The sequence below is a fragment of the Vulpes lagopus genome, chromosome 21 (assembly GCF_018345385.1).
Source record: "Vulpes lagopus strain Blue_001 chromosome 21, ASM1834538v1, whole genome shotgun sequence".
Lineage (NCBI taxonomy): Eukaryota > Metazoa > Chordata > Mammalia > Carnivora > Canidae > Vulpes > Vulpes lagopus.
In genome coordinates, this window is record NC_054844.1 from 15238592 (window position 1) to 15264820 (window position 26229).

General features: G+C 36.2%; 1 protein-coding gene across 1 annotated transcript in view; it reads right to left on the minus strand.

The window, feature by feature from the left end:
• Positions 1 to 4742: 4742 nt before the first annotated feature.
• Positions 4743 to 26229, minus strand: part of SLC15A5 (solute carrier family 15 member 5) — an 80528-nt gene continuing 59041 nt past the window's right edge. The window contains exons 8-9 of the mRNA XM_041736770.1: positions 10220 to 10328; positions 4743 to 5285 (exon numbers count right to left, since the gene is read on the minus strand). Coding sequence (XP_041592704.1) covers positions 5138 to 5285; positions 10220 to 10328 — 257 coding nt within the window. The 3' untranslated portion in view covers positions 4743 to 5137. The remainder of the gene's footprint in view (positions 5286 to 10219; positions 10329 to 26229) is intronic.

A 26229-nucleotide genomic window follows, 5' to 3' on the forward strand; every position in this document is an offset into this window, starting at 1 on the left:
TCCTCTTATTTTAGAATTTAGCATACCCTTTCCATTCTCTCATTTTGCCTCAAGAGATTCCATCGGGAAGATGAAAACTGCCCATGATAATGACATGTGTACTTTCTTAGTAGTATCTTCGATGTTATAGTGACTTCCTCCTGATTTTTTGCCAGATTTCTGCCTCTCATTGATTCCATTTTTCTCCATCTTTTTATCCCTGGTAGAACGATTGCTTTACTCTTTGCATAAATGTCACTAAACGTGCTCCTGACTTGCTGCTACCATGGTGATAGACGCTTATCATGGACTCATTACTGTATAAGAGATTTGGTCACTTGTGGCTTACCAGGCTTAAGTAACAACTGGATGCCCAGTCAATAAAATGATTCAAACCTGTCTAAGATGGATGATAGATTAGGGTTTGGGTATTATTATTATTTAATAGTTAGTAAGGTCTCTGTGTGGACTGGTGACAGTTTATCACCCAGGGAAGTGATCTTGGCTGTCAAATAGCATCCATTCTACTGTTGACAATCTTAATGAGACACTCAGCCAGAGAAAGAAGGACAGAAAAAGAAAGAGGGAACAAGAGAAAGAAAAAGACAGAGAAATCAAGTCTTGCCATCACTGTCCTTGACGACCTTTGACAATTTCACACTTACTGGATAACAGGCCCGGAGAAATCCCAGGGATTTCTCTGTATGTATAGATGCTAAGGAAGTAGAGAACCTACTTGACCTCAGGCTCCCATCTTGATCTAACAATGATCGCTTTATGTGAGCAACAGATGGCTTACATTGTGATTTAAGGACCACTGGGAAAGTAGCCATACAATAATCATTGGATAGATGTACCCATTCACTGCCACAAAGACTGAAATTCTGCCCTTTAGAGTCATGTGTTTGGCTTTAAGCAGGAGATAGTAATTATTCACAGAAGGGGCAGTTAGGGGTGTTAAGAATTGCTTGTTAAGAATCAATCTAGCCATTACTTATTGAAGAAGTCAGTTTCTTATGTGTTGGGACAGAAAAAGATGGGAATCCATTGGGCTAAAGCATTGCTTTCCCTGGAATCCCCCTGAGATTATATAAAAATCTTCTGTAGACAACAGCAGAACTGAGAAGCAGTATATAGAAAGGACTTGACCCTGGATTTTGTAGCCAGACTTCTGAGGTCTAAATTTCTACTCTGGCCATAGTGCCTGTATAATCTTTGGGAAGTCATTACCTTCTCTAAGCTTCATATTTTTATCTGTAAAATGGATTAACAATTGGACTTTGCTTTAGGGTTGTTGTGATGATTAAATGAGCTAATATACCAAACTGTTCTCTTAAAGCAGTGTCTTACCCTGAGAAGTATTACAGGAATCTTCACGATTATTAATAATATTTTGAGGGGCAAATTTGTGTTTCTCAAATTGTTTTCCAAGGCAGTTTGGGATTGACTGTAGCACATCCAGACCATTTTGATGAAGGGAGAAGGAAAGGATGTTTTTGAGCCCAAGACCCCCCACCCCAGCCCAATGGGGTCACTCTGGGTGCATATTTTCAGGGTGGTGCTTCTGACAGCCTATAATCCATGTGAGGACAGCTCATGTCTCCACCAAAGCTGGGTGAGAAGGAAGAGATGTTAGAAAGATCCTTGTTTTTTTTTTTGTTAACCAGGGTCTCTAACCCTGCCATAATCTTTCCTCTCATTCTTGTTTCCTTTTAGATGATGTAGAGAGCATTTCGTCTAAGCAGTTGGGGATGAGCCAGTGTTGATGACATTGTGAGTGCTGTTTGTAGAAGTTGCTAGCACCTTGGAGACAGAAAGACCAAGGTTCAAGTTCTGTCTGTGACATCTACTATTTCTGTAAGTCTTGATAAATCACTTAACGTCTGAGAGCTGTAATTCCTCATTTACCAAATGGCCATGCCAAAATGTGCCTACCTCCCAGAGGGGTGGTGCTAATCAAATGTGATGATATGTGTGACAGCAACCTGTAAACTGTAAAGGGTGACATAGATGTAAGTTGTTATTATTCGTGGTTCCTTTCATTTCCCGGTTCTCTACAAGCAGACCTGCGTTTTAGCAGCACCTGTGTGCTGTCATCACTTGGCTGTTGATTTTATTTGAGGGCTTTACTCATAAGCCTATAACTGGTAATTGTACACTGGCTTCTCTTGCAGTGGAGGTGGTATATGCTCAGCACTGCACTGGTTCAGGAAACTAATTTTGAAGGTTTATGTCCATAAAACAAGGAATCCTGACAGTGTTTGGGAGGGATGATTCTCCCCTCAATTTGTGAACCACATGGTATTAATAGGAAACTTTTTGGAATCATGAACTGTTTTTTGTTGATACTATTACTCTGATGGTTGATAAAACAATTTCAGAAACCAAGAGAATTAGAGGTTGGCCAGGGTGAAATGAATGCTGTAAATCAAGATTACCCGAGGGGATATGAGAGATAAGGGATTAAGTTGAGTAAAGATATAACGAGGGGAAAATATCCAAGGAGCTTGGAAAAATTTACTAAGTTGCAAGAGTAGATTTTGTAGTACTATGAAAAAAAATCATTCTGATGGAAACATTTTCACGAGCAAATTCATGTACTAAGATTATGGTTTGCTTAATTTTGTATACAGGCTCAATGTAGTGACATTTGGCTGCATTGGCTTGAAGTGTTACAAGAAAAAAAGGAAGAGGCAAGAGATGTCACTGTCAGTTGTGGACAGAATCAGATGGGGTCAGATCTGTGCTCTGTGGGTCACAGAAAACATTTTCAAATACCTTGCCTTTCAGGTCTCAATCATGGACAAAAATAGAGCACAGAAGGCGCTTCTTCGGGAAGACTTCATTTTCCCAATCTTTCACAACTGAAAAAATGGAGCAAATGAGTGTGGGTACAGACCCTTGGCACCGAGTAACTGGGAGGAATTGGAACAGTGCAGGGACACAGAACTTTGCCCGCCACTGAGCATATTACCCGAGAAATACAGTAGAGACCCAGCAGGCTTCTGCAAACAACACATCCCTTTAAGTTAATTGGTGTTATATAGAAGCTGAAATGCTCCGCTTATTTACAAAGCTACAGATTTATGTAAAGCAAAACCAATTACACTTAATGCCTAAACTATTCCAGGTGCTCAATGATAATGTTGCTAGGCTCTAGAGAAGAAACTGCAGTGTGAATGCATCCTGTTCCGAATGGAGGCATGTGTAGTTACTGCAATTTAGCTAATCACAAGTGTCAACCCCAATGTGAGAATTCTAAGCTCTTTTGGTGTTTGCTTTGGGTCAACTTTATAATTCTGTAGATCTCTTTTCATCTCTAAGGACGAGTGAAAGCATAATGAGCACTTTTTTCTATTCTGATGTAGAAATTAGGGAGATGAAGGCAAATTTAAAAAACACACACACAACAACAAAATAAAACAGACCCTTTTTTCTAGTGGTGAGAGAGACTGCCAGAGCTTCTCACTTGTACTAAGGTGAGGAGTTTAAAGGTTTCTTGATATTTTGGGTGTTCATTAAACCCAAATTGCAAACGTAGCATTTAACCTTTTGCAGCAAAGAAAACCTCCAAGACATATCCAGGGGTTGACCTTGCTATTTTGTCAGAGAACAAATACAAAAAAGAGAAAGATTTGGAAAAGTTACAGGGTAAGAATTCATGTGTGCAAGAGCTAGTCTTTTTGTCCTCAAAACAAATAAGGAAACAAAAAATCGTTTGAGTAAGAGAAACACCTGGTGCTTTACAGCTGCTCTTTTGCAATTAAAAATGCATATCATATCTAATCAAGATGAATAAATCTTTTATTCTATAGTTCTAAAATATTTTAGGCCTACACAGGGGAGGGGCTTAATTGCAGAACCATTTGCAATTGCTGATAAACCCACCTATCCTATCCACTGTGAATTGTCCTAGAAAGCAGTGGTGCTTATACTTTAGGGAGCACGGGAATGATTCAGGTGTATTTGTTAAAACCACTGTTCCTGGAAAAAGATTAGGGTTAAAGTAGTCTTTGGTAGGGACCAGAAAGATTCTCCTAAAGTAGGTGACCCTCAACCAAACTTTAACAAGCACTACTACAAAGGCACGGGGCATTAATTTTATTTTACGTTAGTTTATTATTATTATTTATTTTATTTTATTCTTTTACAGTGGGAGGGACAGGGAGTTGGGGAGGGACTGAGGGAGAGAGAGAGAATCTTAAGCAGACTCTACACTCAATGCGGAGCCTGATGTGGGACTTGATCTTGTGACCTTGAGACCATGATCTGAGCCAAAACCAAGAGTCAGATGCCCTAGGTGCCCCAGTTCATTATTTTTTATATGAGTTTCCACATTGCTTTGTTTATACAGGAAGAATATCTTTTGGAAGATGATTTTGTAGATGTGTCTAAATTGGTAGCACTGGACACCAAAAGATGTCATTGGGGTTAGGGAATTGCTTTAAGTTTCTCTATTGGATTTATCACTTATCACCTCTCAACACTCATTTTACCTTCTCCAATTTTCCTTTTTCCTTTAAATCATTCCATCATTTACCTTTATTTTATACTTCCTTCAGTATGTGAATATTCTTTCTTTGTTAAGAACCTCTATTTTAGTTAACATTGCTTTTCAATTCAGAGAAAATTTCCTTACTTCATAACTTGATAGTGTAACATCAAGATTGGATACATACATATGGATTTATATGAAATAACACATAGATTTATTATTTAGTCAGACATAGACAGTACATGATCACAAGGCCTGGCATGTAATAAGTGCTCAATAGACATGTAGAAAGGAATAATGTTAATATATAATTATTTTGATTCTATTAGTACATTAAAGCTAACAAATATAATTTATATTGCTTTTAGTGGCTGAACCATTATTGTAAAAAGTTACAAAATATTGTAATATATATGGAATTGTCATTTTGTTGGAGTACTGACAGACTTTGAAATTACTTTATTGTAATGTATAATGTGTTAATGTAAAAGGCATAATAGTTCACTAAAGGAGTTATGATTGGTCTTTATAAATAAAGTACGCAGATCATATTCATAAAGTCACTCCCATACATATTAGTTCTTAAACTAAAATGCATAGGATGTTCAGCTGTAGAAAACAATGAATACTTTGCTCATAAGACAGGTAGAGTCAAATATAGTTTCATAGGGCTGTCTCCCAAAGATCAATACTCGAAGAAACTTCCTGTGTACTGCCATAAAATTTCAGAGACTTTTCATGGAGGAGAAGTGTTTCTTCAAGATTACATCCACTGATGTTCTGGGCATTAAAATGATTTAGATTACAATACCTAAAAAGAAAGAAAGAAAGTTTTTTTTTTTTTAGGACCAGATGTAGATGACTTGATAAATCATTTGCTTTCTTCCTGTGCTTGTCTACTTTTTATTATGGCCCATAGATACTGGCACAACAGTGATGATTATTTAAGAGCCCTGCTCACCAAAACAGTCTTTTATAAAGCGACTAAAGGAGTTTTAGGTCGTATTAAGGTTTCTCATAAGGGCCTTTGGATGGCGCTCTTTTACAATCTGCAATGGTCTGACAGCAAGAGACTTGGAAAGTCTGAAACCCTATCAACTCAACAATGTTCTTGGAGGCCAGGACTCATGAAAGCTTCATCAGATGCATGGGGGATTTGTAAATTCGGTCTTGAACCTATGTGAAAAGCACCACTGTCAAAGAAGAAATCCATGAATACATTTCTAGAATGTGTACCCTTCACTCCTGACCCGAGGAATGCCTGGTTTTCCTCAGTGTCTTTGAAGTGCCAGCCACCATGCTAAGGCACTATACCCATTCGACCTTATTGAATTCTCATTATAAGCCTGGAAGGATGATATTACTATCCCCATTTCACAGATAGGGAAACTGAAATTCTAAAAGTTTAAATAAGTTCTTTGGGGCTCATGTGAGCCTTGGTTTGGAATCAAGTTCTTATTCAGAATCTTTTGGTTCTATGGTATACTATGTCTAAAGACACATTATTTTCTTAAACACCTTTGAGTAAGCTTCAGGAGGACTTGACCTTCAGACTGCTTTATTCACTGCTATGTCCCCAGGATCTTGTACACAGCAGATGTTCACAAACACTGGTTGAACAAATGAATATGGGCGATAAGTCCAATCTTATCAAATACATGTAGGCCTCTGGGGACAGACATCTACTTCTGATCTGTGAAGTTTTCCAAAGTCTATTAGGCCTTCTTTTCCCTCTCAATATATTGTTAAAAGAAACTGCAAGAGAAGAATGTACTTGAATAACTAGTCTTTTGTCTCTGATTTATGTCTCTTTCAATAATTGTTATGAGTTATGCACAAAAGATTACTGGTATCATTGGCAAAATTAGTGTGGTGGTATCAACTGTAAGATGTATTTACAACATTGGGGGAACAGTGGTGATGTTATAAAAACAAATACCCTTTGCTCTCCCTCCCTAAAACATCTGTGGTATCTTTATTTTAGCAGTTAATATGGGATACATATTTATATTCAGCACTATAGTGATGTTTATGTCATGCTTTTCAGCTAGGGAGAGACACTTTATCTATCTACTTTCTTCATCCCCAACCTGGACACCCTCAGCTATGACATATTACCTTTAGCCTATTTCAGATTTGATGGAGGAGGACTCTAACACAGACAGTGGCAGAGGGCTGTGTCATGTTTTAGGGTCGTTTTTTCATTTGTTTTTGTTCTGTACAAATGAAAAGTAAGTCTGGCCTAATATTCATAGATAATTCCTAACTATACTGAGTTAGGTGATATCCCAATGACCCTGACAAGATTTACTTGTTTATAGGACTTATGCAAGGGTTGTATCACACTAACAGAAAACTCCGTGATGGGGGCACCCTTGGGTGCCAACACAGGTCTAGGGCCACCTATTTATTGGTGAAGATGCTGTTTCATAATTAATATACTGTTCTCAAAATCTTAGGGACAAGAATGACTTGGGATTGTCCTGTTCTTGATAGATTTGCTGCCGTTATCTGGCTCTGAACATGGCTGGGTTTGGTAAAAATTGGATTGTGACTCGATGTTTATTGCAATCAAGTACTTTCTGATTCCTAAATATGTTTCAATAATACTTTCCCTAGAGTATCTATATTTTCTCCTGTTTCTTTACATACTTCTTGTTTGTTAAGTGTTTGATAGTCACAATCAGGATAGAAATAAATCAGAATCATTCACTCCTCACCAGAGACATGATGTCCTACTACTGTAAGTTCCATATGATTTCTTGCCTGACTTCTGGCTTGGCCCATCCTACCCCAATGGACAATAGACACCCAAAGTAATGTGTGCCTCTGCACTAATGCCATTAGTTTTAGATGCTTGATCTTTACTGGCAAGTTTTCCAGACTCTTTTTTCTTCTGATATGTGACATCCATTCTTTCCCTATGCAGTGGCTGATCAACAGGTGATGGTGGTATGGTTACTTTAACTGAAGGGACTGGTTTCTTTCTTACCCACCGGAGTCCAAGGATTGCCACAGAGTAGATAGAGGGTTCTACTATGACACTTAGAAATAGCACACTATGGGAGAAAGCGTTTATAAACAAACATACTTGGGTTTTAATCCTAGGTGTGTTAACCTAGTCAATTTACTTACCTAGGTTTTCACTTTAGTTTTCTTATTTATAAAGTGGTAAGATTTAGGTAACAGGAGGGGCTGGAGAGTAAATGTTATTTGTCTCACATGCGGCACAAGATATAGGCGTGCGCAACACTTGGAAAATTAATTTCCTTCCTCCCTGCTTTGTTTTAACCGTTCTCTCTTTTTTCTCCCCTTTCCTCAAAAAGTATACAGAAAAAGGAGGAAAAAGATATAGGGAAATAGAGAATATAAGCTAAGAATCAGATTTATTTCTAAATAAATCTTCTGTTATCACTTTGTCCCTTCTTACCTTTGGTTCCTCTAATATTTGGTGCTCTGTACAAGTTTAGCCTTGCCTGCCTCCTTCTCTGTACCTCACTCCACCATATTTCACTACTTTATACTAATTTACATGTCTGACAATCACAGAGAAAGAATCACAAATAATTTGGGATCCCTGGGTGGTGCAGCGGTTTAGCGCCTGCCTTTGGCCCAGGGCGCGATCCTGGAGACCCGGGATCGAATCCCAAGTCGGGCTCCCGGTGCATGGAGCCTGCTTCTCCCTCTGCCTGTGTCTCTGCCTCTCTCTCTCTCTCTCTGTGTGTGACTATCATAAAAAAAAAAAAAACACAAATAATTCAATTTGAGCACTAGATATTAGCTCCATGTAGACTGGTACTTTGCCTTCTTCAGTTCTATTTTTTCTAGTGCCTGGAACAATGCTTAGTATATTCGTTGAATGAATGAATGAATGAATGAATGAATGAGTAAATCCCTGAGCTAATAGATTCTGGTTCCAGTGCTAGTTCTTCTATGAATTCAGCCCATAATTTTGGTCATCTTGGCCACACCTCTGCATGAGTCTAGAAGCAGAATTAAAAAGGAGGAAGCAGGGGGCATGAGACAAAGTCTGAGGGCATTGTTATTACTGTAGCTAACGTTTTTGAACATTTTCTCACTCCCACAACTTTATGGCACAATTACTATTCTTATTATTTCATTTTACAAATGAAGAAATGGGCTTAGCAAGGTTAAATACCTTGCTGACGTTTGTACAGCTAAGTCGTGGAACTGGATTTACCTGGGCTAATTTGAAAGATCGCCTTTTAAACTACTTTATGAAAAGACAAAGGTCAGATCTTGCAGGGGGAAGAAAAGTAAAAGTTGAGAAACTGAAGGTTTATGAGCATTGGCATATGGGCACCACTTAGGTGTCTGGAATGGAAAGCAGCTTTGCCTTCACCTTCAGTTTTCATTGATGAGTTTATTTTGCTACAAAGCTGAGGACGTTTCTGTTGGATTCTTTTTTTAAAGATATTTATTTATTTATTTATTTATTTATTTATTTATTCATGAGAGACACACAGAGAGAGGCAGAGACATAGGCAGAGAGAGAAGCAGGCTCCCCACAGGGAGCTTGATGCAGGACTCTACCCCAGGACCCCAGGAACATTACCTGAGCCAAAGACAGATGCTCAACCACTGAGCCACCCAGGTGCCCCTCTGTTGGATTCTTCTGTAAGACTCTCTGATATTCTAATTTTGTTTTTAATCCAAGACTGAGATAGGTATTTTAGAGAAACTATACATTGTGAAGGGTTAATTTAATAACATACATTTTGGAAGGTAAGAAATTTAAAGATTCAGGGAACCATTAGGACTTCTGATTTTTATCATAATTCTGCCTTGTATGGGATTTAAGTGCCTCTCTCCTATACTGGACCATAAGCTCTATGAGAATAGAAGCACAGGAGCACTAAACATCTATTGACTTACTAACTTTGTGTCCTAATTTACTTCAGTACCCACCACGTGACTGGTGTTCCAACAGAGATTTATTTAATGAGTAAGCGAATGATTTAGGCAAGGGATAAGGGACAATGATGGGATAAAATATGACTAAAAAGACAAGTGAATGGAGGGAAATGAGACAAATAAAGATCTCTGTAGTGTCGACAATGTGACAGACATTATGCTCAGTCCTCTACCAAAATTCATATCCCTAAAACCCACAAGATATTGGCATTCTTGATTTTATTTTAGTAGTATAGACACAGAGGCTCAGAGAGGTTACACAATTTACTCAAAAGTACACAGCTATCCAAGAATATGTCAGTGAGAGAGAGAGGTGGTATGGCGATGGATGGATGGTAGATGATACATATTAAGCCACTGAATGGTCTCAGGTGACTGACTAAATGATTTTGCAGTTTGTTATTGACCTTGAAATGGTCACTGCTGATTTAAAGGCCTGAATGGAATCCAAATCTTAAGCATCATTAGATTTCTAGCTATTTGTTTAATGATATTTGCTTTTAATGATAATGACTCATTCATTCTTATTATCAATATGGTTATTTCTAATTCTAAAATGGTACTATACAGTGGAGAAAAAATATCTTCCTTCAGAACATGTTTTAGATTAGAGTAAAGCACAACTTTATTATAAGGATCAATGGAAAAAGTGAAGTGTAAATTGAAATTTCTTGCTCTGAGTAATCTGTTAAATTTCTCTAATATGCTAATTTGTCCAGTCATGGCATACAGGATTCCCGTTGGCTCAGTGATGGTTCCCAGATCAATATTTCATGGACTCAGAAATTACTCATCTTACCACACACTTACCTTTGTGAAACACTCCAGAATCCCAGGACGTTCAACAACGTTAATGATGCCAAAAAGAAGAAGAAGCTTTCTAAATTGCCTTTGTTTAATGTGTTTGGAAACCAATTGCCTGTTTGGAACAAATGTAATTGTTATTCAACTGCAGAGTTATAAGTTTCTGTGAATGTTTTATCGTTCCACTATTCACAGAGATTTATTTGCTTCAATAATATCTACAAAGCAAAAAAGCTCATTTGAAACTCATTGTCAAAATTCATTTAATTCTGTAGTTAACGATAAAGTGACAAAACACCCCAAATATTTTGAAAGTCAAAACGGCTGATTTTGCTTAACATAATATAGGTTCAGAAGAACTGGGCTATAAGAATAACCCTGATTATGCTGATTTACCAGGACCATGTATATATCTCATTCATCCTTACATACCTAGTATCTAGAACAGTGCCTGACATGTAGGAATTGTTCAGTAAATATGTATTGAATGAATGAAAACTATTTGCCACAATAGAAAGTCTGTTGCATATTCTAATTGTAAAGTTAATGACATAATACACATAGATACCAGATGCTAATTATTTTGACAGCTTAAGACCAGTGTCCCCTCATTATAATATCACAGACCCTAATTGTCAAATTACTGGCAATCTCTGGTTGACATGAAAATATTTTTTGACCTGATAAGTAATGCCTTCAAATTAATACTTCTAAATAACATACCCCCACTTCCATATCATGTCAAACTGCTATATACAAAATTATTACGTGAGTAATAGTGAGTATACATAAAACTACTTAGGATTCCAGGTAATTGGCTTTATTTTGCTGCTAAATTTTAACTTTTGCTTTGAATCTTTGCTATGATTCTCTCTCTTTTTCCATATCCAAATCTGTATCTATGCATATCATCTATATTTCTACACACATTCAACTTTCCTACAGTGAATTTGAGATATTATTATTTAATACATTATGTGAAATAATGTATTATATATACAACACTTATTTTTATGCAGTAATCTTTATTAAAATATTTTATTTATTTATTCATGAGACACACACACACACACACAGACACACACACACACACACACACACACAGAGGCAGAGACACAGGCAGAGGGAGAAGCAGGCTCCATGTAGGGAGCCTGACGTGGGACTTGATCCCGGGTCTCCAGGATCACACCCTGGGCCGAAGGCAGGCGTTAAACCACTGAGCCACACAGGATCCCCTTTGTGCAATAATCTTAGAACAGCAATGGGATCTTAGCATTAGCAAATATATTATAGATACTGAGTATAACTGAATGTTAAAAAGATTGCTCCAAAGGCAAACTCTATCTTCACGGAGAGAACTTAAATTCAATTGCAATTCTGAATGGGTAGAATATTGCCCCCAAAAGTTATGCATTTTGAGAAAAAGAATTGATCTTATTTGAGCAGTCAGATGCCAAGGGTTTGGCATGTTCTTGCTTTGTTACAGGAGAAGCTCCTAGAGTGGTTGTGAAGGGGGGTGTGGTACCAGAGTAATCAGGCTATGTGCCCATCGACTTGATCTTCAGGGCTACCTTTGGTACATGGGTTGTGAGTTACTTCCTGAACTAGGCAATGGTTCTTGGCCTCTTCCTTGACAGTGCACACTTTTAAATGAGATTTGAATTAAATGCTCTGTTCAGGGTTAGTAGTCAGCAAGTACATAAGTATGACAGCTGTGATTCATTGTGCCACTTCTCGTCTAAAGCTGTTTCTCTTCTGTCACTTAACAACGACTATTATTATGGACCAGCCATAAAGATTAGCTTGTGTCTTGGACCCATAATTAAAATCTAGTATTGAGTTTAAAGCTATGTGGTAGCTTCCCCCATTTTATTAATTTGTGTTCCATTACAATAGAAATGAATGGCGTGATTGCTATATTGACATAATGCATTCATCTGATAGGAGTACTTTCACAGAATGTTTCCCTTTGTGTTTGTTGGGTCTAGGTAGCTCTGTGTGTGCGTGTGTGTGTGTGTGTGTGTGTGTGTGTGTATGGTAAGTGGGTGTGTGTATGTGTGTAGAAACTAAACATTTGATTGTATTTGAATGAAAGGAGTTGGGGTGGAAGTTAAGGCGAGATAACATCACACATATTTTCAGGAAGAGCTAACTCACCTTGCTAAGCTTATTCAAACAGTCCTATTACCTTATTTCTCTTGAATTAATATCCCAATCATATTTCTGTCCTTTTCATTTCACATCAGCACCTTGCATGTGATGCGATTAGACCATTTTATCACCGTGTTTCTCTGGCTGGAGTAAGAGGAGTTTGTACAGAGTACACGAAGCCTCAGAATTACCATGACATTAATTTTTCTTGGAGCATGAGTTTTGGTCCATAATAAGTAATTGAAAAGACTATCTTTATATTATAACAAAGTCAGATGAGGAAGAAGAATATAAATTTTGTAAGATCTTTAAAGGTAAAACATAATATTTCTAAAAACATTGTGCAATTACAGCAAATACCAGCCCATTGGGATATGGCACCAGCTCCCCCTGTGCAGGCCAGTGTTTTTGTATCTATTTGCCACTGGAGAACGTGTGAGGGGCACAGGTGAAAAGCGCCATGACTTGGAATTATGGGCATGAGGGGTGACTGGAGGATGTTGTGCCAGGAAGGTTAGGGAAAGGCAGCTGGAATTTATGAGCAACACAAAACATATTGTGAGGGGTGTTATTTAAAAAATAAAATGAAAGATTGCCATACCACTTATTCAAACTCCTGAGAACATTTCTATAGTCCTGCCTGAATATCATTTTTAGTGTTCAGCTTCCTTCATAAGGCCAATCTTCATGCTAGTCCCATATTTTTGCTTTTGCTTAGCTATAATTTCATGTTCCCTAGTAGCTAATTTCCATGGTAAGCTCCATGGTAAGAATGATCACCTGAATTGATAGCATGGAGTATACCCCAGCATTGAGTTGGACAGAGAGGTACTTCATGAAATCTAAAATTTGTTTGATTTCTACAGAGATGATCAGTCTATGTAAAGAGATAGCTTTGAGTATGAAAAGACAGAGAAAGCATCAACTGTGGAGGCAGAGAGGCTTTTTTTTTTTTTTTAAAGATTTGTTTATTCATGATAGACAGAGAGAGAGAGAGAGAGAGGCAGAGACGGAAGGAGGGAGAAGCAGGGCTCCATGCCAGGAGCCCGACGCAGGACTCGATCCCGGGACTCCAGGATCAAACCCCAAGCTGAAGGTGATGCTAAACCGCTGAGCCACCCAGGGATCCCCAGCAGAGAGACTTTTGAAGTCAAATATTGTCTCTATTATTTACTAGTTTTGTTTAGGGGCATTTGCCCAATTGGACCACTTTAGCCTTGATTTCTCCTCTCTAAAATGACACCACCTTTCTCACTGAGCTGTTATGAGAAGTAAAGGAGATAATAGACGTCAGGGTTGGATACAGAGATGGCGCTCCATAAACTTTAGATTATCAATCCCCACACACACTTTAGAAGTAGCTCATACAAAATCATGTAGCTTGAGCTTGATCTTGGGCCCATTTCCTGTCAGATATTTCTTCATGTTCTTCATGTACCATTTTTTTTTTTATCATTATCCCAGGACTGGTTGTAAAATGTTCCATTTAACATTGTCAGTTGACTCAGCTCTTAGGTACTATAACTTTATTTTAGTAGCTTATAAACTTTTATTGTCGTAATTCACATTTGTGCCATTTTTCATCTGACATTTCCAGTAGCTGATTGAAATCTGGGGCATCCTTGCAAAAGGAGACAAAGAGAAGACTTTAGGTCTAGAATGGGATGAACTAAACTTCTCCAGATCTTAGCTTGGGTAGGTAGGAAGGTTAACAACAGGAGAAGAAGTGTACCACATAAACAGTCAGGGACAGTGAGTGCCATATGTTAATGCTCACAGTGGACCCTAGTTAAGTATTCTAATAGTATAACCAGTGTAGTTAGTAACGAGCAATAGAACATTCACAAAATATTTTGCAAGGCTCAGAAGTCCTCCAAATATTTCTTGTTCAGTTAGATTTATTTGTTCATTTGAAAATCATTAGTTAAGAAGTTTTCATGTACCAGCAAATGGGCATTCCAAGTTGCTTAAGAAAAGGAGCTCATAGATTAGTAGGGGAGACATGCAAACCGATAATTACTCTGGAGTATTAGGCCTTATAGATACTAAGTAAAATGTTTCTGTTTATTTTAAATTATCATGGCCATTTTAGAGACAAAAGGACTATGGAATGACCTACACTAATTCTTTTATTTTACAGATTAAGAGCGAAAGCACAGAGAGGTAAATTGAGGCATTGCTCAGTAGAACCCTCATCTTACATTTGCACTACTAAAGCCCCCATTGATGCTAATAGACTTATGTTACTACGAACAGCACAAAGTTGCTAATATGAAAGAGGAATAGGCTTTCTTCTTGTCCTATATTATGCTTTGCATTGTAAGGCTCGAAATGTCATGTGCTGGCCTTATGTCTTGGAGTCTCACAGGGCCCCAAAAGACTAATCACATATTTCTCTGCTCTTTCAGATACACTCCTCACCCCGTGGGAAGTCCTCCCCACCTGGCTAGCTTCCCTATTAGTCAGACAAGCTGCCTGCTACTGGTCTTCACCCTAAAGCTTTTGCATCCTTACCAGCCTTCAATATTATTCAAATAGGCAATCACATCATCCTGCAGGACCCAACAGTTGCCTCACTGTGTTGTTACTACCAAACCTGCTTCCACAGACCTTTGTTTACTTCCAAGTGCAGACCCCATATAGCCCTGCATGTCACCTTCTCCTCCCCTGGGCCGTAAGTGTATGTGACAATAACCTGCAGTCAGTCCATCATTCCAGTGCCAGGTGCCATATTTTCAACCATCATATCCTATTTAGGTTGAGGATCCCTCCCACACCAAACAGGTGAATAGGAGGTAGATCAGAACATGCCCCCACACAGAAGTCAAGGTCAGTTCTAAACAGAATACTGGTAGCTGCTGTTGCTGTAATGTATAATTACTGTTTTGAGGAGAAGTAGTAATTCTGTATTCCATTCTAGTCAGTAGCCAGCACCAAGTACCTCTGCTTCTAGACTATATCAGGGAGTATGACTCCTTAAACCTTAAGACAGGAAGTAGTGGGAGCATGACAGTCAAGGGGCACTGAAGTCAGATAGCATAGCTCCCAATGAGAAGAATATAGATGAATGTAATTTTTAGGGAGCACTCCATGTATGCTTGAGACCAGTTGACAATCACATCATTTGATCAGATTGTTGGACAAACAGAAAATAGTGTAAAATTCTCACTCTGGCCCAGCAGTCTGCCTCATAGTAACATGGGTTTTAATGGGTGCACTTTTGCAGAGCACTTTACTAAAAATTTGGAAAGTGACAGACGCTAAGGGAATCTACACAAATTCTTAGTTGGCAACTACTGCCTCTCAGCAAATCTCTTATTTTGAGGATGACTAAATGCAAAAAAAGGCCAATATAAAAAAGAAAAAGCAACTATAATATACATCATCACTGTCGCTTACAAAAAACACTCCTAACCCAAATTGACAAAAGTTAAAATAATAATAATAATTTAGGAAATTATAAGGCAGAGGAAAAGGAAAAATCATGACAAAGGGACACTAAGGATCTTTTTATATTTTAAAAAGTCACAGTTTTATATTTATAAAAGTCACAGTTCAAATTAAAGATATGTCAATGTACATCCCTTAAGTAATAAAAACAAAACAAGTCTGTTGGAAACAGGATAAAAACAGGTAGATCAACAATTCTTGTGAATGATTATATCACATTTTGGTCAATTTTTGGTAGACTAGGCAAAAAAAGAAATAATATAAAGAATTAGAATAATGCCATTGATAAGAATTTAGTAAAGATTACAATACTGTTTAGTAAAAAAAAATTCCTCTCTTGTAGAAGTTTTAATAACACCAATAGCAAACCAAATCTCCTAGAAATTAAAGATACTGCTCTTAAAAAGATACTGCTCCTAAATAATTAGTTGGTCAAAATGAAAATGGAACCTGCAACCACAAAGTATTTGAAAATGAAGAAAATGAAGAAATCACATTTACAAATTTAGGGATAGAGATGTAAATTCTATTCAGAGGTACATTTAAAGGCATATGTGTTTTCATTTTTAAGGAAAAAGTAAATGAACTAAACATTCAGCACAAAAAAGTGCTAAAAAACAAAACATAAGGAAAGTTAAAGGAAAAAATAAAGTGTCAAAAATCTTACAGAATAAAGACAATGTGGTGTATACAAATATATACATATATATATATATATATATATAATGTAATGTTACTCAGCCATTAAAAAGAATGAAATGTTACCATCTGTAACAACATGGGTGCATCTAGGGGATCTAATGCTAAGTGAAATGTCAGTCCAAGAAATATAAATAGTATAATATTTCACTCATATGTGGAATTTAAGAAACAAAACAAATGAATAAGGAAAAAAGAGACAAACTAAAAAACAGACTCTTGACTATAAAGAACAAACTGTGATGAGCAGAGGGGAGGTGGGGGGTTGGGTGAGATAGGTAAAGAGGATGAGTAATGTAGAGAATTGTTGAATCACTATATTGTACACCTGAAATAATATATTTGTTATAATATATGTTATGACACTGTATGTTAATTATACTTCAGTAGAAAAAAATAATACTTAAGAAATCTTATGGAAATGGGATGATTATCTAGGAAAACCCTAATTGTCCAAATCGAGCCAAAAAAAGAAAAAAATCTTACTGGCAAGAAACAGTGGGGAAAAGTTACAATTATCTTCAAAAGAGACATTACATCCTGAATGCATCTTTTAATTTTCATGGAAGAAATGAATCTTTCCTCTGGATCTTTCCAGAGCATTAGCAAAAGGATCACCAACTATTGCTTCTGACAAGTATTGTTTATTTAATATTGAAAATCCATTGATTAAATGTACTATATTATCAGGAACAGTAAGAAAATCAAGAGGTGATCTCAAGAACTACTTAAGGAGAATTCAATAAAATCTAATCTGATTTGTTGAAATCTTAGAAAACGAGAAATAGAGATTTTCTTATGATAAATAATATCCTTTAATATTATCTTCATAAACCTAAAAATATGCTTAATAAAAAATAAGAGAGATCCATATTAAGATTATGAACAGGATAAAATGTGACTGTCTTCTGGTATTAACATTGCTCTATAGGGCTGCATCCTGATAAAGATGCAAAACAGAGGAGTTAATATGGGAAAAAAGGATTTTTAGAAAAATTGTATTTGAGATTAGATAATTTTGCTATGAACTTAAAAAGATAGACTAGAATACTCTCATAAATTTACTAAGAAAGTTTAAGAAGTTGAATGCAAGACACAGACATAAATTTTAATAATCCCCCTATATAATAATAATTATCTCAGCGAGTTATAATGAGGGAAGATGCTTCAGTTCACAAAAACAAAAAAGAAAAAGAGCATAAAATGCCAACAATAAGTTCAACAAGAAATGTCCAGGATATTAATGAAGAAAAGAGTATCTTATTGAACTGAATTTTTTTACATTGAATAAATAAAAAAGTTATATACTTAGATGGAACACTACGTATTATCAAAGCTTTATTTTCTTAATTAACTAGCAAGTTTTACTTTTTTAATTAAAATAAAAATGAGATTTGGGGAAAACTGATAAGATGATTCTAAAATCCATCTGAAAATACACACCATAGGAAATAAGATTTTTACAAATGAAGAATAACCGTAAGGACAAGTATGATTAGCAATAGTTGATATGTAATATATATCATAAAGGTGTGATAATTAAAAAGAGGGTGACACTAAGCTAAAACCAAGAGGTAGCTGAAAGGTAGCCCCCAAAGAGCCTGAGAATCTCCTAAGAACTAAGAATATAAGAAAGTATATATTATTAACTGATTAGTTCTGTTCCGTTTATCCTATGGCTACGGAGTATTTATGGTTTAACTTTTCACGACAGATATCAAATTACACTGTGAAATTTGGTTATTTGAAGGAAATAAGTGTTTACTTAACAAATAAATAAAGTCCACATGGATGAGAATCTTATATTCAAGATATGAAACTACTAAAAAAAAAAAAAAAAGATATGAAACTACTGAAATTTCCACAACCATAGATAAATGCAGTGATATTAGTCACAATGAAAAAGGTTGATAGATCTGATTACATGTATCAGCAAAACCTGTGCAAAATAAACTCATCTATGAAATTAAAATGTTAACTAGGAAAATATTAGCAATAAATTTGACTAAATGATATTATCCCTAAAGTTAAAAAAAAAAAGCTAAGTCAAAAAGAAAAAAAAGACAAATAGACAAAAAGAAAAATGAGCAAAAAATATGATCAAGTTCATCACATTAAAACTTTCAATTTTCTGTTCTGAAAAATACAAATTAAAGTAATAACACAATATAATTTTTGTCAATAGTATTAACAAAGATCAAATATTATGTTCAGGGCTGCAATTAACACATTAAGACAAGTAGTATTCTGCAATGGTGGCATAATTGATGCAGCCTTTTAGAAAACAATTTGTCTTTACTTCTTAATAGTCTTTGAAATGTTTATCTTTATTGAATGAATAATCCCATTTCCAGGATTCTAGAAAAAAAAAAGTGAGCTTTTTTTTTTTTTTTTTGACTTTCAAATGACATGGAAATCTGCTCCTGATACTTCTAAAAGGAAGAGAAGTAGGAACTTGATATAATTTTTTAATTGAGCATTCAGCAGGGTATATTCAGACCCTAATTTTGTTTAGAACCTCTCTCTATATATAAAATCTCATACCCACACACACATGCACACAAATAAAAAAATATTAGGAAAAGCTTTACCCAAATAAAAATTACCATCATCTTGTTGGTCTTTCCCCACCCCTCCTTTTAGAATTTGGATTTCATCATATATTACCTTTACAGCAAAAAATAATATTTTAAAACCACTTCATCAAGCATACATTTGGAAAACTCTTACTTCTAAAAATCATTTCTGGTTTATTACAAAACAATGGAAACGGTTGGTGTTCTGTTGTAACCTAATCTTCCTCAGCAGTTGAAGCATTGAACAGTGGCCTGGATGCTGTAACTTAAAAGTTATGTGCTATGTATAAAACTGTCTTAAGAAATTATTTGGGAAATCATAACATCCAAGTAACAATAACCAATCTATTCTGAAACCTAAGATTCATTCACTTCAGTGATATGTCCCTCTACTCCCTGCTGAAACCCTAGATTTACCAAATTTCTCAAATATACACAGCATTATTTTAAATGCTACAGCATAACCCTTTTGATTAGAAGCAGATTTCTGCTGTCTTTTTGGAGGGAGATTCAGTAGTTCCCCTTTTTGCTAACACTTTTATTTTGAATGTAATGGAACTCTGAAAATATTAAAATATGCCTTTTGGAATCTCTTCAAATGATAGTTGGGCACAGCGAACCATTACTTCCCCTCAGACTTTGTGAGATGTGTTTTTAAAGTTATTTTTTGTAATGCTAGTGAGCTAGTAAATGTCCAAAATTGTTGAGACAGAGCCGAAATGGGTTTTATACCTTACTTTATCTCTCGATTCACTACCTGCTGAAGAAGTAAGTAATTAAAAATGCGTAGCTGCCATTCTCCAGGACAGACGTGCGTCTGTGCCACGGGAAATAAACCCTGGTGTAGCAAAAGGAATTTGGGAATCAGGAATCCATCGATGCTGTAAGATTTGGGCAACTTATATAGCTTTCTCAGTTAATTTTCCTCTTACCTGTGATGGGGCTACAAATATTTACCCCCAAAGAATTGTTGTGAAGATTTAATGAAATAATAAATTTGTGAAGTACATACAGCAAAGTCTGCATATAATTGACACTTAATAAATGTTAATTTCTTTCCTTCCTTCTTTCAGTTACCTGATTTAAATGCTTCATTTGAGATTCATAGTTCTCCTACCTGAGTTAATTTTTAAAACACATTAATTTTCATGATATCTGAAGGAAATAATATCTAACAACTATCTGCTAACTTTGGCTTTTCTACCACTTTTTCATGTTTGTCTAAGTACTCGTATTATTACCCTCAATTTACAGACAAGGAAACAGAGGCACAGAGAAGCTGAACTGTTTACCTAAAGTCATGCAAAGGAGACAGAATAATTATTTGTTGATTCGATGGGTGAACTGAGGTTGGGCTCCAAATTCGCACATGCTTGATACCTTGCTCTCATAACAATGTCTGCTTTGAGACTCTAATTTGCATTTTTACTTTGGGAATTGTGGATAAAATGAAGTTAGGTTGCTGTTTTCAGGAAGGGACACCATGTCTTTCAAAACTGTAGAGAAATCACTATGCATTGTTCACCTGAACTGCAGAAAGAATGAGCATGGGTGATACTTGGGATAACAGGCTTTTTTATAAGGGTGAGTTCATTCTCTTGAAGAGCATTGGGAGGTAAAAACCCATCAAGATAGTGTGTTCTCATGATGATTTCAATGAATTATCATGGAAATGAGTTTTAGAAGAGAGGTAATGCTTTGTGATAATAGCCCGATAATGCCATTAGCTATGAACTGTAATTGTAATAGCATTAGTCAAATGAATATATCTGATATTAATTTGAGTGTCAAATATTTCTATAAGATTCTTCTTGTTAATTAAACATCAGCCCCGGTATTATTAATTCACTATCTGGCCAGTGCTTGCACGTAGTAGGAACCCAATATGTATTTGTGAACTGAATTTATAAGTCAACCTTAAAGTGGAGCTATTTAAAATGGTAAAATACTGAGTTTAAATAATATCATGGATGTAACAGGAACTGATTTTGCCCCATATCTCCTTATTTGTACAGTCTGTTCTCTAATTTGTAACTTCAGTTAGCTAATGATGGAGATTTATTTCAGAATTTGAAAAGATATCCACCCTCCCTTGCATATTTGGAGGGAAATTGCATGTAAGATTTACTTCACATTACTTTCATTCAAGAGTAGAATTTGTGTCTTTTTCCCCATCTTGTGGTCTTTAGACTGTTTACAAGTCTACCAGACAGCTTCATAACTGCATTGGACACCTAAATAGCACTGGACAAAATCACGCTTTAGGTCATTCGGTATCACTCTTCATGATTACCAGCATCTACTGGCCTTCAACTCTGTTGGCAATCTTAATGCTTTTCTCCTAAACCATCTTTTCTTTCTCTTGCAATAACACATTCTTAGCTCCCTGTCCTTCCTTTTCCTCATTTTCATCTAAACCCCCTTTTGCTCTCATGAATGGCTCACTGCATACTTCATCAAGAAAACTGTAAGTCTTGAAAAGTAGCTGCCAGCATCTTTCTAAAGCAGAACCACAGGTCTGTTTGACCCTGCACCCATACCTCCCATTCTTTCTTCTGTATGAATGCAAGAAAGAAGCATCCACCCTCCAGGGAGAAGTCAATCTCTTTTCTTTCTCTTGAATTTTTAGCTTCTCCATCTACACCAGATGTTTTCATCAGTTAAATATGTCCAAGTATCTCTTGAAATAAATACAAAAGTATCCTGAACTCACACCTAACCTCCTAGATAAAATACAGGACTCACAGTTAAATTTGAATTTCAGAACAACAACAAATTATTTTTTAGGATAATTATGTCTTAAACAGTGCACAAATAAGTTTTTGGTGTAAAGTATATTCACAATATTGCATGGGACATGCTTGTACTAAGAAAAATATTCATTGTTAACCTGAAATTCAAATGTAACTGGGTGTTCTGTATTTTTATTTTCTAACTCTGGCAAATCTACCCACTTCCCCATCTAGCCACCACTTTATCTCTTAAGTCTTCTTCATTGACAAGTTCCTTTAAAAAGTTGTTTGAATGTGATATTTTATTTACTCACCACCTACATGTTCTTTACCCCTACTCCAATCTGGTTTTCATTCCCTTCACCACTGAAATGACTCTTGATAAAGTTTTTGGTGATCATAATGTTGCTAAATCTACAGATATTTTCCATTCTTCATTTTACTTGACCTCACAGTAGGATTTTACCCAGTAGGATTTTATCCAGTTTACCATTTCCTATTTGAAACAATCTTCTCTTTTATCTTCACTAAATATAGTATGCATATGCATACACTCACACTCACATATATACACATGTATGTTTGTGTGTGTGTGTGTGTAAGTATATTTTTCCTAACTTCTCTGGCTGCTACTTTTCTTTCTTTGGCAGGCCATTCTTCCACCATCTGAACTCTAACATGGGCCTTTTGAGGTTTAAGTACTGTGCTCCCTTTTTTTTTTTTGCCCTCATTCTCAATATTCACACTAGATAATTTAATTCACTTCTGTGGGTGCCAATGCTATTTTCGTGCCAAGGATTCTCATAATTATATATCTAACCCAGATCTTTTTACTGAGCTCTAGATATTTCTATTTGGATGTCTCACAGGTATGCCAAAATTAATGTGTTAAAAAGTGAACAGGTGACAAGTTTTCCAATCTGTTTGTCTTCTAGTGTTCTCCACTTAGTAATTTGGGTGGATTTTTGTCCACCCAGTTGCTCTTGGCAGAATCTGGATGCTTCCTTGATACCACTTCTCTTTCCTGCATCCTACCACCTCCTGACTCCACTAGGCACTCTTGATTCTACCTCTAAAATCACGCTTATTCATTTCTCTCCATCTGCCTACTTCCTCCCTAGTTCATCACTATCCTAGACTTGCCTGGGTTAGTTCAGTTGTAAACTTCTCCCAAACCATTCTTTTTGCCTTCTAATTTATACTGCATCCATAGTAATTTTAAAACAAATAGATCATGTTACTTTTTTGGTGCCTTTTATGATTTCATATTGCATTCAAATTAAAAAAAATTCCCGTAAGCCAAAGGTCCTGCATGATTTTGCTTTTAATTCCTCAGCCTGACTTTATGCGATTTCCTCCCATTTGCTGATTATTTTCATGTTACTATTTTTTTTCTTTTTTTTTTTTTCATGTTACCAGTTTTTGAGTTCTTCTGATGCACCTATTAATTCTTACTTCCAGGGCTTGGTATATATACTTGGTATATATACTCTCTGCCAGAAATATTTTACTCCTATATTCATTGAGCCAAATACCACTCATCCTTCTAGTGTTAAATTCAATTTCCAGCATGAACATTAATGCATATCCAATTCCATGTAGACTTGTAAGTTTTCAGTGTGAAGGAAGTGCCACTAATGACATAGGTCCATGAGGCCAAGAAGAATCTTAGAGTACTACTTTATTTCATCTCATCCCAATCCAGACCCAGAATTGAAGCACTTGATGTCCTCATTTATGGAACACATTCTTGTTTGAAGAATTATTAAAGCTATACCAGATCATCGTACCCATGATAATAATCCTGGCCTAATTGAAAAAAGTTGAGATCCCACTCAATTTATAATAACAACACCACAAATCATTATTTATGTGCACTTTTATTAACCTTATGCTTTATATCTATTTCCTCTGGTCTTTATAGAAATCTTAGAAGTTATTAGTGACATCATTTTTGAGAAGGAGAAACTAAGGCTCAGAAAAGTTAAGTACTGTGGTCAAGACTCACAGCTTGTTAAAGGCTGAATTGAATTTGAATTCCAGTTTGTCTGACTCAAAAATCAGCCCTTTCTACCTCTTGCAAGCCAACAACAGTAGATAATTGCTTCCCATAGTCTAAGTGGTATTTTGAGCTCTATTTTGATACTGTTATGAATCCTGAGGCCTCTGAGCAATCTCCAAAGTTTGAGGGTGTAGAATAAGTTATATGTGAGATTCAAAACCTCATTGTACAAGGAGAATTCTGAATCTACTTCTGATTGAAGACCATGAGCAGGATTTGCCTGTGAGAGTTGTCAGGGGCCTCATCAAATAAGCCCTAGGAACAGTGGCATTAGACCAGCTGATGGGCAAGTAGAGTCTGGCTTGGCTAAAGGTAAATTATGAGGTGGCAGGTCATGTTCTCTACCTTGGTTTAAAATCTCATCTCTAAACACAGATGAATTTGGACCTGGGGTGCTGAGATGAATCTGAAGAAACATATTTTTAAGAAAATAGGCATGGGTCCATGGAATCCATCTAAATAGCTTTTCAGGTAGATAAATATTTTCTTTCAAGTTTACTGTAACCGTAAATTCCTGTTTCAAGAGCAACTCAGGGATTCATGCTGACATGGCTGTCAGTGGTCTCAATAATCACAGATATTCAAATGAGAATTTTAAAAGATCATATTTTTAATTTAAAATGATCTTGTTGGGAATCAAACAGCTAAATTCTTGGCTCCTTTCCAGAATTCTAGGAGGCAGGACTAACAGGGACAAGAAGATATTTCCTTGACTTCTTGATTCTGCCCAATTATTCTTTTTTCCCTTAGACAGTTTGCTTTGGATCTTTCAATCACCTGCACGTCCATAACTAAGATGTCACTTTCCACTGAATTCTATTTTGTTATTTTCGTCAAAAGGTAAGCTTGAACCCATGAGTGTGAGAAAACTGATCTGGTTGCTAATGGGATAGAGTGGAAAGAAGCAGTTTGAGTGACTTCTTCACTCCCTTCTATTAGCATTGCTACTTTTAGAGAAACTATTCCTGAAATGATTAGTGTAGGAGGATGGGTTTAGTCTTGTATCTTCTCCTTTAAAGCACTCGGAGTTAGAGATCCCAGAAGGATCAGTTTTCTCACTTGTACTGAAAATGTCACTCTAACAGTTATCTGTCTGCACAGTCAAGTTTTGAGAAATCTTTTGAATTTACCGCATTCACACCATTCTCCATCATGGTGCTAAAAATGACTAATGCGGCTTGGAGCCCGGGAGACTGTGAGAGCCGATCGTCTCTCCCAATCGTACACCGACACTCACACACACTCACATACACACATGCTCAGCTGACATGAATCCTTAAAGGTTTAAAATATCTTATATGCTAAATGGAATGTGGAGGCGTGTGGGATGCTTAAGCACATAGTTATTGTGTTGGTGTCACTCTGGTTTATCAAGAAAATTGGTCTGGTTATTTGACTAAAAGACTGGTATGTTTTTAACCAAAGGGGCCACTATAATATATGACTTAATTTTCTATTTAAAAGAATCTCTGGTATGGAAATGATCAAATGCATTATTTAATTTTATCCTCTCGTCATCTCTGAGAAAAGTGCAGTGCAGCATTCCCTTTTTTAAATAAGAGGAAACAGTCTTAGAGAAGATGGTGACCTACTCAATGTCATGTAAACAAAAGATCACTCTTTTTTAGGGACCCTAATTAGTCACATAAGCCAATTTAGGGTCACAAGAACCAAATCCTCTAAATAAACTTCATTTCCTTTCTTGATGAATGCTATTCTGATGGCTAAAGGAATTTTCACAAACACAGATATATCCTGCTTCCAGAAAAACATATGACAAAGTGTCCTGTGACGTCATTCAGGGAATGATGGAGAAGTGCATGGGCTGAATGATAGTAATTAGATGAAGTGGGAGCTGATTACATCCAAAAGGGGAAGATTAGTTGATAACTTGCAGTGAGATTTCTAGGAACTTTCCACAAGGCTCTATTTTTGGTCCTGTCCAATTCAACAATTTTGTCAATTACCTGGAAGAAGTCTAGGAACTTGCTTACTAAGTTTGCAGATGACACAGAGCTAGTAAAGAAGTTAAGATTAGTAATTCACTGGGTGACAGAATCAAGTTTTAAAAATGTCTATTATTTAAGATGATGAGTTGACATTTATCAAGGATAAAGATAAAGTCTTGCATTTAATTAGAAAAAAATTGTGAAAGATGAGTGAAACTGAACTGGGAGCAACTGTTAAAACAAACAAACAAAAAGCCTCAGGTTTGAATTGGGCTGTAAGCACAATAAACTACTGAAAAAGTCAACACAATCTTTGTTGGCATTCAGAGAAAGTGAGAGAGGGAGAGAGACACCAGTTTGATAAAAGTAACATTTTGAGTATTTTGTTTAATCCTAG